This window comes from Gorilla gorilla, chromosome 22 (assembly GCF_029281585.2).
Source record: "Gorilla gorilla gorilla isolate KB3781 chromosome 22, NHGRI_mGorGor1-v2.1_pri, whole genome shotgun sequence".
Classification (NCBI taxonomy): Eukaryota; Metazoa; Chordata; class Mammalia; order Primates; family Hominidae; genus Gorilla; species Gorilla gorilla.
In genome coordinates, this window is record NC_073246.2 from 31,036,132 (window position 1) to 31,050,888 (window position 14,757).

The 14,757-nt window shown below is 40.4% G+C and overlaps 1 protein-coding gene across 3 annotated transcripts in view; it reads left to right on the forward strand.

Moving 5' to 3' along the window:
- Positions 1–775: 775 nt before the first annotated feature.
- MAP3K7CL (MAP3K7 C-terminal like) overlaps positions 776–14,757 on the forward strand; it is a 48,335-nt gene continuing 34,353 nt past the window's right edge. Inside the window, exons 1-2 of one of the 3 annotated variants that reach the window (XM_063702743.1) lie at positions 776–4,272; positions 6,652–6,760. In XM_063702743.1, the coding sequence (XP_063558813.1) occupies positions 6,691–6,760 (70 nt within the window). In that variant the 5' untranslated portion in view covers positions 776–4,272; positions 6,652–6,690. Of the gene's footprint in view, positions 4,273–6,649; positions 6,761–14,757 lie in introns of those variants that run through there. The other 2 variants (XM_063702742.1, XM_063702745.1) reach the window with 2 other exon arrangements.

The window sequence follows — 14,757 nt, forward strand, 5'->3', positions numbered from 1 at the left end:
GGTCTTACCATGTTGGCCAGGCTGGTCTCAAATTCCTGACCTTAGGTGATCTGCCTGCCTCGGCCTCCCAAAATGCTGGAATTACAGATGTGAGCCACCGTGCCTGGCTCACAAGTGTAAAATATTTCTAATATGGCCCTTTAGAGAAAAATTGTGCTGACCTCTGGATATAATGGAAGAGTGATTACTTTGCCATCATGGAATATTTCTTTTTGGAGACTACCGGCCGTATATGTCACATAGCAATACAGAGCTGACTTTAAAATGCTGGGGAAAATGTCTTCTCAACTATTCTCTAAATGCTATGAATAGCCATTAAAATTTCTTTTTTAAAATTTCCAGAATGAGGGTCTACCCAGACTACTGAGTCACTATGGCAAAGCCTGGGAATGGGTATTTTTTAAAGGCACCTAGTAATCAGGTACTTTTGAGAAACACTAGCCTGGAACATACCAAGCTACATACATATTGAGTTGTACTGAGAAATTGATATTACATAATTGTGACAATAGTCTATGGTAGGAGTGTGTTATTGATCATAATTCAGAAGCAAGTCTAGAGCTCAGTATGTGAAAAGCTCCTTGAATATTATTGAAAATAACTTTCCAAATAACTGTAAAAACACATTTGTTGCTGAAAATAATAAAATAAAAATTATACATTATTGCCACCACCAAGAAACATACTGTTAATCTGTTTATATATTGATGCAGAAACACATCCTTTCTGGATTGAATTTATATAATTCTATTAAATTCTTAAAATACCATGTAGTTATTTTGGGTTTCAGTTATGGGAAGGGATTTCACTTGGATTTCAGATTTGTTACTCTTGAAAGTGTTTGGATAAAGAGCCAAGAAATACATCGTTGCTCATATGGGAACAGAAAAGCTGGTAAATGTTAATTGTGACTGAAAACCTTGAATTTATGTTATCAGATTCAGAAAGAGTACATTTAGACAATTTAGATGTATTTTTTTTTGTTCTTTTCTCATTGTTGTCAAATTATCTTTTAATGAAATCTTTTTCTCTGTAGCCCTTTACCAACTGGGCATCTACCACACCTCTCTTGATGTCATTTTTGATGTCATGAGGATGTAGCTGTCAATGTTGCAGCCCACACAGTGGGCAATCCCCAGGTTCACTTTAGTGATTCCAGAGAGTTCTGTGGATAAAGATCTATGCTGTGTTGGTGAGGAGCTGTTGACAGTATCATAGAAGGTAATATTTCCGTTGTGTTTAATATGTAACTGTTTCTTTCTATCTCTGTATGGTTCTTTGAGAGCCTGATGGTCAGTGCAGGAAAGGAAGGTGCTACTTCATCCTAGGTCTGTCCATTCTGAACTGTCAGTTTCACTAGAATTCAGCTACTTCCAGTCACTGACTGCCTTGGCAATGTCAGTGTCACCACCAGCTTTTCTGAAGGCAGACCCAGGGGGCCAATTTGAGAGACAGCACAGATGTGGTATCTGCTTTCCCACTGACACACATAAGATGCAGAACTTTGATTTCCTTGGGGTGGAACTTGGGTGTCATGATAAAGATGGCTAGTGTCAGATGAACCTGGATGCTGGACCACTGAAGAAAGTGATACTTTTGTCTCCCCCAAACAAAAGCTGAGAGTCAGACTTATTCTAAAAAATTTCAATTAAATTTTTTTTTTTTTTTTTGAGATGGAGTCTCACTCTGTCGCCCAGGCTGGAGTGCAGTGGCACGATTTAGGCTCACTGCAAGCTCCGCCTCCCAGGTTCACGCCATTCTCCTGCCTCAGCCTCCTGAGTAGCTGGGGCTACAGGCGCCCACCACCACACCCGGCTAATTTTTTGTATTTTTAGTAGAGACGGGGTTTCACCATGTTAGCCAGGATGGTCTCGATCTCCTGACCTCATGATCTGCCTGCCTCAGCCTCCCAAATTGCTGGGATTACAGGCGTGAGCCACCGCGCCCGGCCAATTAAATCTTTGATACGGAGTGCATCCTGGTGTAGTGGAAGTAGCTTGAACTAATAATTAGAAAACCTGGATCCTATCTGGGTTCTTAATTCTATTATGGTCATTCATCCTCAAGCCTGTTATTTGAATTGTCTGCGCCTCAATTTGCTCATCTGTCAAATCGGGATGGCAATACTGACAAAGACTATTGTATAGGATCTTCTGGAAGATTAAAATGAGGTCGTGAATAAGAAATTCACTTCGATAAATTATAATGCATTAGTAAGTTTTATTATAACTATAAAATAATATTAAAACAGTAATATTAATTCCTGAAAAGAATAAGCTTATATGTGAATGTTTTAATTGTCTGAGTCTGTACAGCTTTATTGTTGTATATATCATAACAAATTAGCCTTCCATTCATTAGATTAAGAAAACCTGCAGAGTCCTTTTACTTGTATATTTAATGCCTTTTGAACAGTTTTAGATTTACAGAAAAAAACGGAGGGAAATGTATGGAATTCCCATATATTTCCTCATCCCTCTAACCCCTAATTAACATCTTTGCTTTAATTAATGAACCAATATTGATACATTATTATTCATTATTAGTCCATAGTTTACATTAGGGTTCACTCTGTGTTGTACATTCTATGGGTTTGGACAATTGTGTAATGATGTGTATCTACCATTACAGTCTCATATAGAATAGTTTCACTGCCCTAAAAGTCCCTCATGCACCACCTATTCATCCTTCCTTTTTCTCTTCCTGAATCCCTGGCAACCACTGATCTTTTTACAGTATCCACAGTTTTACCTTTTCTAGAATGTCATGTTGTTGGAATTATACAGCATGTAGCCTTTCAAGATTTAGCTTCTTTCATTTAGTAATATGCACTTAAGATACTTCCATATCTTTTTGTGGCTTGATAGTTTTTCTTTTTATCCCTGAATGATATTCCATTGTCAGGATATACCAGGATTTATTTACCTATTGAAGAACTTGGTTGCTTCCAAATTTTGGCAATTATGCGTAAACCTGCTATAAACATCTGTATGCAGGCTTTTGGGGAAATAACAAGAAGTGTGATTTCTGGGTCATGTGGTAAAAGTATGTTTGCTTTTGTAAGAAACTGCCCAACTGTTTACTAAAGTGGGATGTACTATTATGTTTTCATTCCCACCAGCACGGAATGAAAGTTCCTGTTGCTCCACAGCCTCACCAACATTTGATGTTGTCAGTATTTTGAATTTGGGTTATTCCAATAGGTGTATAGTGGTATTTCATTGTTGTCTTAGTTTGCAATTCCCTAATGACATATGATGTTGATCATCTTTTCATATGCTTACTTGCCATCTGTATATTTTCTGTAGTGAGATATCTTTCAGATCTTTTGCCTATTTTTTGATTGGGTTGTTTGTTTTTCTGTTGTTGAATTTTAAGAGTTCATTGTATATTTTGGATGCCAGTCCGTCATCTGATATGTATTTTGCAGATTTTCTTTCAGTCTGTGGCTTGTGTTTGCCTTCTCCTAATATTTATTTTGCTTATTTAACCTCAAAATCACAATCCAATTATTTTTTAAGTACCAATGACATCCAGGTTTACAGGTTTTAAAAAGGTTGACAAATCCTAATGCTGTATTCTTATTTACCATTGACTCCTTTTGTGGTTGGTTGCATTTGAAGAATGAATCAAGTCATCAAGCCCAACATGGGCTCAACCTCAAACCTCACATTCTTAACCAGGATCATCGCTGCTATCATCTGAGAGTCAGCCTGTGGCCTGTCCAAGTTGGCTGGGTCTGGCTGAGCTGATTGGAGCGGCCGACATTTTTGCTGACTGGAGTCATGCTATCTTTGCCAGTTTGCTGGAATAGACACAGACACCGATTGGGTCACGCTGAAGACATTCCTGTCTTGTGAAGCAAGTCTGTTTGTATTTTAAGTTTGCCAGGACTAATGAATTAAAACATTTGGACTCCCCACAACTTGCTGTTTATCAATGCCTCTGACAGGAGGAGGGTTTTCTTTTGCTCTTGCTTTTTCTAGAAACATGACAACATCCTGGCTCTTAGAGAGGCAAGGAAAGGAGAGAGGGGTTGTGAAGGGAAGCGGAAGGGAAGGGAAGGGAGGTCCCGTGGGACGCTGGGGTCTGGGGCAGAGCAGGTAGCAGCGTGCTGCCCTGACAGCTGTCTCCACTCCTCAGATTGTCAGTGGCTGCTATGCAGCAGGTGCAGCCTGGTCTCTCACTGAGTCTCTACTCCACAAAGGCAACGACTGGCCAAGGCAGTGGCTGGCTCTGGGTTACACAAGTGCAGACACTCAACTAAGTGAGGTAAGCCAACAGGTGTGAAAACTGAACTAAATGCTCGGATCAGCAGCAACTTAACCAAAGCTCTGTTACAGCCTGTAGCCGAGAGAAGGAACCTGTGGTTCGTTTCCCCAGACGGTGTGATGAAAAGGCAAGTTGGTGTAGGGGCATTTGTGGTCAACATGGTGTGGAACTCAAAGTCCACTCAGTCTTGCCACCATCCTTTCACAGGCAGACAGATGTTCTCCATTGAGCGGAGGGGAGGGACTCTAATTAGCTGTGTTTATTAATTCCATTTCCTGTAGCTGGAAACCATACCAGAGGACTATTTACAAAATCCTTGAGGCAAATTTCTACCTCTTGTGCTTGATTTCTTGGTGCGGGAAAGTGTTGGGAGATTTAGCCAAAAGAGGAGTGCAACTTTCCATCCTTAGATGTTATGCTAAAGTGATTCGGTGATTGTACAATGCATAACAGTAAAACTTTTCTTTTTAGCTAAAATGTTAAGGGAATTTTAATGGTTTCTTCTGTTGAATTTGAGACAATCCATGCCATTCCCTAGGTGGCTAACAAAATGCTTGATTCTGAGCAGGTAAGACTGGACAGAAGGGTGGCAGAGTTAAGATAAAACAAATCCTGAATCAAATAACAGATATTTTATATTACTCTTTTTTAAAATTAAATGTTTCATGTTACTATTTCTTTCTAACTTAGAATTACATGATATGGACAGTGGAGAGCTTTTTGGTGCATTGCTACTTGTAGTGCTAAATAAATGGGCCAAATTATGATTCTAACTGGATAATAAACAGTTGCTGGTTTTTCTCCAAAGCTATACTAGGGTTTTAATATAAGCCTGATCTTTTTTCATATGCTGGGAAAGATGATTCCATATGTATGTATGTCTAAATATACATGTATATATATATATGCATTGGCTTTGGCTCTATAAATACTTTTAAAAACAAAATTCAGTGTTCTGGACACTATTTTTAGATAGAGGAAAGTTATGGGAAAAAGTCAGAAACCGTGCTGTGAGAAAATGTCCTGCTAAAGCATTTCCCAGAATCTGTTTAAGGATGGCTAAAGAGATTATTTATACTTTGCCATTTTTAGAGCTATTTCCCTTAAAATATCATTCAGGTTTTTTGGTTTACTGTCTACATGAGAAGGAAAGTAGAGGGTTTAGGGGAGGTGGGACTAAAAATAGAAAAGTTAAATATATGTTTTTAAATAAGAAAGATATCATGTATTTATAACTATCTTTTCCTAGTCCCCTATAGACAGCGAATTATCAAATATCTTGGTTAAAATATATTTGGGCTAAGTTCTCTGATTATAACCAGAAATATTCATGTGTTTTTGCCCATTCCATTTTATCTGCAGGATGTTTTTTTCCATTCATTCTACCTTAATTAATTAAATGATGATTTGATAGCTGGAGTAGAATATCTATAGGATGTTTTTGAGTCTTGTCTTTGCTTTTATAGATGGTTAAGATGTGCAACCTTAGAAATGTTTGATAGACTTACAGGTAGTTAATCAGATATTTAAAGCATATGATATTCATCATATAACAGATATTTTAAAGCGGTTTTTGGTATTCTTTATTTATTTGTTTATTTTAGACAGAGTCTCACTCTGTCGCCCAGGCTGGAGTGCAGTGGTGCGATCTCGGTTCACTGCAACCTCTGCCTCCCAGGTTCAAGCGATTTTCTCACCTCAGCTTCCCAAGTAGCTGGGATTACAGGTGCCTGCTAGCATGCCCCACTAATTTTTGTATTTTTGATAGAGATGGGGTTTTCTCATGTTGGTCAAGCTGGTCTCGAACTTCTGACCTCAGGGGATCCGCCTGCCTCGGCCTCCCAAAGTGTTGGGGTTACAGGCATGAGCCACCACACCCAGCGACTTTTGGTATTCTTTAAATGATTCCATGAAACCCATTCTTTGCCACTCTCAGATTAATAATTCAGATTTAATTTAGGCTTTTGAACATGAAAAGCAAGTCTAATCTGAAGCCATCTGATACCTTATTAAGACTATATCTCTTTTTATCCTCCTCAGTTGAAAGTAAAATACTTTATATGACCTTAAAGGGGCAGGATTGAACTGGTCAGTGTGAAAAGATATTGAGCAAGTAAGGCAGGTAGAGATATTTCCCATATTTCATTCATTCTAGATGTATATTGCAAAAGCAATTTTTTCTTGAGCCAAGAAAAAAAGATTTAAATGGGGCGGATGAATACTTTTGACATAGAAAAAGCTCAAAACTAGGAGTATCTTTAGAATAAGCAGGTAATGCTTACTAACCTTAATAACTTCACCTGTAATTTCCAAGAGCCTCTGAGTATTTAGGGGGATGATGCTGGATAAAGTGACAATGGCTCTCTCTTGCTGTCACAGCTGGAAGACCCAGGAGAAGGCGGAGGCTCAGGTGCCCACATGATCAGCACAGCCAGGGTACCTGCTGACAAGCCTGTACGCATCGCCTTTAGCCTCAATGACGCCTCAGGTATACTCTGCTCTGGAAGAAGGACTGTTTCCTTCATACCCCACCTTTCCAGCATCTTTTCTAATGCCACGCCTCTGTGGAAAATTTAAAGTTGCATGCTCGCATGACCTGATGATGGGGAATGTGATATTTCATCATGCATTGTTAAATGGTGGCTTCCAGAAATGCCTCTACTGATGCTTTCCTCCACCTTGAGTCCTCGGGTCATTTAAACTCATTTTTTTCTCCTCCCTCCCCATTCTAGCTTTCTTTTAGAATAAAATTCACTGAGCTACAACAATTTCTAACAATAGCAAAGTGTGTTACTGTTAAAACTGCATGAGGAAACTTTTATTAGGAGCTGGCAGTTGGTTAGGTAATATGAAAATATCACTGTTCCATTTACAGCAACATTTGCTGAAGCGTAAGTTCGAAGTGCTGGTTTCTCACTGGTGCTCCCACACTTCTGGCTAAATCAACAGACTTCAGCAGGAATGATAAATGGGACAGGTGAGGAGGAGCCTCTCTAAATAGTAAGGTCTGAGGTGAAACTGCCATACTTAGAGCCCTTCGTCATGGCTCCCCTCAGTGACCTCTTAACACACATATTGAATTGCACCACTTTTGAACAAAGGACCTCATGTGGCGGGAGGTCACGGTGCTGAGGAAAGGAAGGCTTGGCTCTCTTCCACTGGCATCCGCCATTGCTCTTAGTTTAATGTCATCTGTTAAAATCACATGCTTAAACAACATTACCATTTAAACCTTGGGTCTTTTGAGGACTCTCTCTCTCTCTCTTGCTATAATGGCCATGTAGGGATGATGCTTTAAAAAGTAATGATTGGCCGAGCATGGTGGCTCACGACTGTAATCCCAGTACTTTGGGAGGCCAAGGCAGGAGGATCCCTTGAGCCCAGGAGTTTTGAGACCACCCTGGGCAACACAGGCAGACCTCATCTCTATTTTTAAAAAAGTAGTAATTGAAAAGGGACAGAATCATTCCAAAATAATGCAAAGTAAGGAGCTCTGTGAAATCTGATGTCACACAACCATTGCAGGCTTGGGGTTACTATGCCAGGTGACACATTTAACCTGGAGTTTCCTAGACTGTTAGCCTCCAGTGGAGGATGTATTCCATAGTAGGAAGAGGTGAAGGCTTGACTCTTCATAATCAGTTTTTCCAACCCTCTTCTCATGATCTGCCGTTGTACTATGTCCTCACTCAGAGTCACCCTGAAAGACAGTGGTGAGAAGAAATCCTCCCAACAGGCAAATCAATCCACCCCAACATAGAAATGACAACTACCATTAACTATACTTCTCTGTCATAATAAGCATTCGCCTGTATTATCTCTGATCCTTAAAACAACCATGCAGCCGGGCACGGTGGCTCACGCCTGTAATGCCAGCACTTTGGGAGGCCGAGGCAGGTGGATCATGAGGTCAGGAGATCGAGACCATTCTGGCTAATATGATGAAACCCTGTCTCTACTAAAAATACAAAAAAAATTAGCTGGGCCTGGTGGCAGGCGCCTGTAGTCCCAGCTACTCGGGAGGCTGAGGCAGGAGAATGGTGTGAACCTGGGAGGTGGAGCTTGCAGTGAGCCGAGATCGTGCCACTGCACTCCAGCCTGGGCAACAGAGCAGGACTCCATCTCAAAAAAACAAAACAAAACAAAACAAAAAAAACCATGCAACATAAGCATTAGTATTCCTTATGTACAGACACAGAGATTGCCACCCAGAGACCACACTGTTTGTAGGTAATGGAGTTATGTTCTGAACTCAGGGCCCTAGGCTTGAAGTCTGAACTTTCTCTATTTTCGATGCTGCTTCTCTAAAAGGAAAAATGAAAGCCCTTTCTGTTTTTATACATTTCATAAACACAAGATTTCAAGGAATAGTCAGTGCTTTTCATGGCATCTTGAGTGGCTAGCTCTCAAGACACACGCATGCAAACCCAAAATCCAGAGGGAAGGAAAATGTATAATTTCCTTTCTTTTTTACTCATGCTGCATGTGAGCAGAACAAGTCCTGTTACAATCAACAGCCTCACAAAGAAAATTTCAGTATATAAAGCTTATTTATCTCAGGCAGTATTAATTTTGGACCAAATAAATGTACTGTTCCCCTGTCAACATTTTAACAGGAACTTAATTTATGTACAGAAAAGAGCCATGGAGAGGTGAATCTCCATCTTTGGTTTGCCTGAATAACCTCTTTCTTGAAATACAGGATGTACAACTTGCAATTAATTTGTCACCATTCTTTGAACTCTCTTGGTCCTTGACTAGGAGCTCACAGATGTTTTTCATCCATCAGTTTAGATTGGTTTGTTCCAGTGTCTTTCTCTTCTCTTTCAAATGACTCCAGAATGCCTACTTTCAAAATCCATGGTTTTTAATAGGTAGCCTCAAAAAGGGATTATAATTTATTTTAAATAATTCCTACCCTCTAGCCCCACCAAAAGATGCTTATGAAAAAAACTCCCCAAATTAAGTATTTTAATCTTATGGTCAGTGTGTCCTCATATCTCTAGAAAGGGCACCTACCCGGAGAACCTAGGGCAGGAGCTGAGGTTCAGTGTTTCTCAACCTTGCCTGATTAAAATAATCACCTGAGAACACTCATTGAAAACACGTGTTCTAAGGCCCCGCTCCTATATATTCTGATTCAGGAGACCCATTATTGTTGTAAGAAGAAAAAGAAAACCTCCTCCTATGTTTTATGCAAGATTTCAAAGAATAGTCAGGGCCCAGGACTCTCTATTTTTGCATATACATGAGGTTGAGTGCACAAAAAGATGCATTGCAGATATTTGGGACACTCCCTTTAAATTCTTGAATAAGGAACATGTGGAGTGTCACACAGGAAAACACTTGCCATCAAGCGAGCTGTGCATGCCTTTTGAATTCCAGTGCATGTGGCCTGCAGACCACACATTTAGGGGGAAACAAAGGAAAACCCACTAGACTTTCACAGTAAATGAGGGCACTAAGGTGGACTTTTTGGGAGTAATTCTACATTGTTGGATTTATTGTTGATGAATAAGCAGAGTCCATGAAAAAAGGAAACATCTTTGCTTGTGAATGTTGACATGTTCATTTTTTTCTTTTTTTTTTTTTTTTTTTTTTTTGAGACAGAGTCTCTCTCTGTCACCCAGGCTGGCGTGCAGTGGTGCGATATTGGCTCACCGTGACCTCTGCCTCCTTGAGGTGATTCTTCTGCCTGAGCCTCCTGAGTAGCTGGGACTGCAGGCACCCGCCACCAGGCCTGGCTAATTTTTGTATTTTTAGTAGAGATGGGGTTTCACCTTGTTGGCCAGGCTGGTCTGGAACTCCTGACCTCAAGCAATCGGCCCACCTCAGCCTCCCAAAGTGCTGGGATTACAGGCATGAGCCACCACACCTGGCCCGACATGTTCATTTCTGATAAGCCTAGCCTAGTGCTCATTTCATCCAGTCATTTCAGGACTATATATTCCTGAGATGATTTAGTGTAGAGGTTAAGGATATGGCTTTACAGCCAGAGAGGCATGATTTCTAGACCTACCTCCAACACTATTTGTGTGATCATTCCACCTTGCTGAAATTCAGTTTCCTGTAAGATGCGTATAGTAGTAATTCACAGGGTTGTAATAAGAAGCCAATGACATCTTATAGGTAAAGTATTTAGCAGAGTGCTTGATACAAATTAAGCATTCAACTTATCCCTGAAATTATGATAATTGATTGTGGAGTATAAGGGAAATGTAAACCACTACGCAGTTGTGTCTCACCTACATCTCACCTTGATGTCAAGGTAGATTTTATAGCATTACTGACCTGCAGTTATTTAGGGACTAGTTATGCAGTTAATAGATTGTTCATATCCTATTTTACCTCTGGGCAATTAGCTGAATTTATTTGGTTTCAATGTTTCCAGCAGTCTGCCAAAGGTGGGTGGGATGTGCAAAAGAGAGCAGCGTGACCTCCCATGGGCTTTGTAAGGCAAAGATGTTTGGAGAAAAGTCTGTGTCACCCAGAGCAGTTAGTAATTGCTTCTTGGAAGAGGTGATAGTCAAACTGGGCTTGAGGGCAGGTAGAGTATAGAGGAGCAGTACAGGACATGCCATTCCTGGGTACTAGATACAAAAAAGGGGCTACATATCTTGTAACCAGTTTTCTTTCTTTTCCCTCTAAACAGAAAGCAGGAGCAAAACTTAAGAGTCAGGAAGAACATGGTGTGTTCAGAAAAGACTAAAACTAGTCGTTTGGAGCAAGACTAAGACTAGTCCACTGAGCTGTGGAAGAGTAACGTGTTGTCTACTGAGCCCTGCTTGAGTCAGCCATTGTTTTGGATACTTACATAGGGTACTGTTTAGATAGCAATAGACTAGGGTTACCAAGTCAATCTTCAAAGTTCAGCAAAAGGGTCTGGACTTGATCAAAAGCAATGAAGTGTCACAAGTCCTTAGAAAAGGGAATAATATGATGAAAGTGGTAAAAATTTGGCGGAATAGTCTGGAATGTGGAGAGATGAGAGAATGGAAGAGGCATTTTATAATGGTACAAAGTGATGAGAGCCTGCATTAGATAATGTAATGGGATGACTTAATTCAGGGTCCATTTTGAAAGAAGGGTTGAAAGGACTTGGTGACAGACTAGCCCTGGTAGATGAGGAGTTGGCATTTTTCAGTGATAGCAGAATGAGCCATAAGACTTTGAATAGAACATGGACCTCCAGAGGTCCTTAAATAAAGGAAACAAGGTTTTGGAGAACACAAATATATATATATATTCCTTTACAATGCAATCTCCATTTTCAGCCTATCATCAGAGTGCTTTTTAAAGTAAACTTAGCTAATGTTAATTCCCAGATGCAGTGATGCCTGTCTTTAATGAGCTAATGATATTAATGATAATCAGTATTATTTCTAAACTGGAAATTTCAAAGAGTCGAAACTTCCTAAACTGGAAACTTCATGGAATTAATTTTCTTAATAGAAAAAGTGCAGAAGAAAAATATGAATCCCACCTCTTTGGTTATTCAAGAATCACTGGCTCTTCTCCAGCTAGAGGGAATTTAGAGTTGGACAGACATTAGGATTTCATGTCAATTATATGAGACTTTTCTTCATCTTCAGCTAAGCTAAAATCTGGCATGCTCCTTGTAAATTTAGACCTTGGCTTTGGAATTCTTTCTGTCTTTTGCATTTTTTAGAACAGTTTTTTGTTTTACTTAGAAAGAGTCAAGAATACTAGTATCAGCTCAAGCTGGTAGCTTTTAGTATTTTGTTTTTAAAAATTCTTTCTGGCCAGGCACGGTGGCTCATACCTATAATCCCAGCACTCTGGGAAGCTGAGCCAGGAGGATCACTTGAGGCCAGGCAAGACCAGCCTGGGCAGCATAATGAGACCTATCTCTATAAAAAAAATAAAAAAATAAGCCGGGTGTGGTGGTGCATGTCTGCAGTCCCAGTTCCTGGGGCACTTGCTTGAGTCCAGAGGATCAAGGCTGCAATGAGCCATGATTACACCACTGCACTCCAGCCTGGGTGACAGAGCAAAACCCTATCTCAAAAAAAAATTCTTTCAAGCTGTTAGAAATTTTTTATATCTGGATATGAATTAATCATATGACACTTAGTTTTTTATTTTTATTTTTTTTGGTACTCCAGAACCCATACCATTGGTGTCACTTTTAAATAATACAATTTTCTCCTCAAATATCAGGATGTTTTGTGTGGTAGGGAGAATTACATGGAGTAGTTGCAATAGCTACCTTTGAATCCAATGCAACAAGTTGGGTGTTATGTGAAATCTTTTTATGTATACTTCTAAAACTGGCTCTCAGCAAAATTGTGGTGCAGGTGAAGTGTCTTCTTATTTATCATTATTTTTTAAGGCTAGTCAAGTGAAGCACTGGGAGAAGAGAAGGAACAAAGAAATCTGTAGCTGGTTGTGATTAATTAGTTGTAAACACCATTGTACTTGGACCAGCCACAAAGTATCTTTTGTCACTGTCCTCTTCCTTCAACCTTTTCTACCTTCAATATTATTCCCCTTGTCCTCCTCAGGATCCGAAGTAATCTTCGGATCTAGTAATCTCTTCTCTCCACACTTTTAATCATTATTCTCTGGAATAACTGCAAAACCTCATCTGCACTAAGCTATAAATGAATATTGAGTTTACCATTTTCCCCTCTCTTCTTTTTTTTTTGAGACGGAGTCTCACTCTGTCACCCAGGATGGAGTGCAGTGGTGTGATCTCGGCTCACTGCAACCTTCACCTCCAGGGTTCAAGCCATTCTCCTGCCTCAGCGTCCTGAGTAGCTGGGATTATAGGTGTGCACCACCACGCCCAGCTAATTTTTGTATTTTTAGTAGAGATGGGGTTTCCCCTTGTTGACCAGTCTGGTCTCAAACTCCTGATCTCAGGTGACCGCCCGCCTTGGCCTCCCAAAGTGCTGGGATTACAGGAGTGAGCCACGACGCCCAGGCCCCCTCTCTGGCTTTTTTTTTTTTTTTTTTTTTTTTTTTTTTGGCGTATTCACAGGGAACTCTGTAGGAAGTCAAGGGATAAAGTTCCCAATGGGATTTTAGAAACCAGGAACCAGGTATTTGCAGGAAACCGAGGCTCAGACAGTCATTATGAACTCTCTCGAATCACCTTCTGTCCCAACATGAGCTTACTTTTAAAGCTACCTCAGCATGCAGTGACAACATTCAGTCACAAGTGCCTTAAGGGCATGGTGGAAGGTGGGTGTCTCCTGTATTTACATTTCTGATGGAGCACAGAGTTGAGAACTATAGTAGAAACTGAATTATCAAATACTTATAAAATCAGTAATACACTATCTGTAACCACTTGGGGTGCATTATCCTGGTGTCAGATGAAGAGTCTGAGATACTATGAGATTTATTGGTTGGAATGTATTACTTAAAGTTGTGAAGAAAGGCCAGAAAGGAGGTGAGTGTTCATTGAGTACTAACAGTAGTGCTTTTACTGGCATCTTCTCATCAATTTAATATTGGCTGCAACCCCACAGGAAGGTGCCATTCCATTCATTTTCACAAAAGTGGAAATAAATGTTTGCTAAGTGAGGCAAAGTGACTTGCTTCAAATCATGCAATTAATACATAGAAGGAGGGTTCAAAGCCCGGTCCTCAGGACTGTTACCATTGCCCATTTAGAGGCAGAGTTCATGTTATAAGAGAAAGCTCAAAGCTTCTTGACAACAAATAGCTTCCCGACAACAAATAGCTTCCCAAAGGCCATGGGGTTGATGGAGGAAGGTTACTTCTGGTATGTTGTGGTAGGAAAGAAGAAAAGAAGGGGTAAATTTTATTTGGTGGTGTGCTGAAGGATAAATATACTTCCAATAGGCTCTTGTTTGCTCATTTATTTCTTTATTTAGAGAGGATCTCACTGTGTCGCCCAGGCTGGAGTGCAGTGGTGCAATCTTGGCTCACTAGAGCCTCAACCTCTTGGGCTCAAACTATCCTCCCACCTCAGCCTCCCAAGTAGCTAGGACTACAGGCATGTACCACGATACTCGGTTTCTTGTTTATTTTTTGTAGAGATGGCGTCTCACTATGTTGCTCAGGCTGGGCTTGGACTCCTGGGCTCAAGCAATCCACTCACGTCAGCCTCCCAAAGTGCTGAGATTATGGGCATAAGCCACTGCCCCAGCCCCAGTAAGTTCTTCTTGAGGCAGGTGTTTTTTGGACAGTGAGTATGTTATAACCTAAGTCAGTCAAAATATTCTAACAACAGGATAAATAGACATTCACAAAATGATAGCTACAATAATAGTGAATAGGTGTTTCCAAGAAACATAAAATTTGTCCTTGGCTGGGCACAGTGGCTCACACCTGTAATCCCAGCGCTTTGGGAGGCAGAGGTGGGGGATCATGAGGTCAGGAGATGGAGACTATCCTGGCTAACATGGTGAAACCTGGCTCTACTAAAAATACAAAAAATTAGCCAGGTGTGGTGGCAGGTGCCTGTAGTCCCAGCTACTCAGGAGGCTGAGG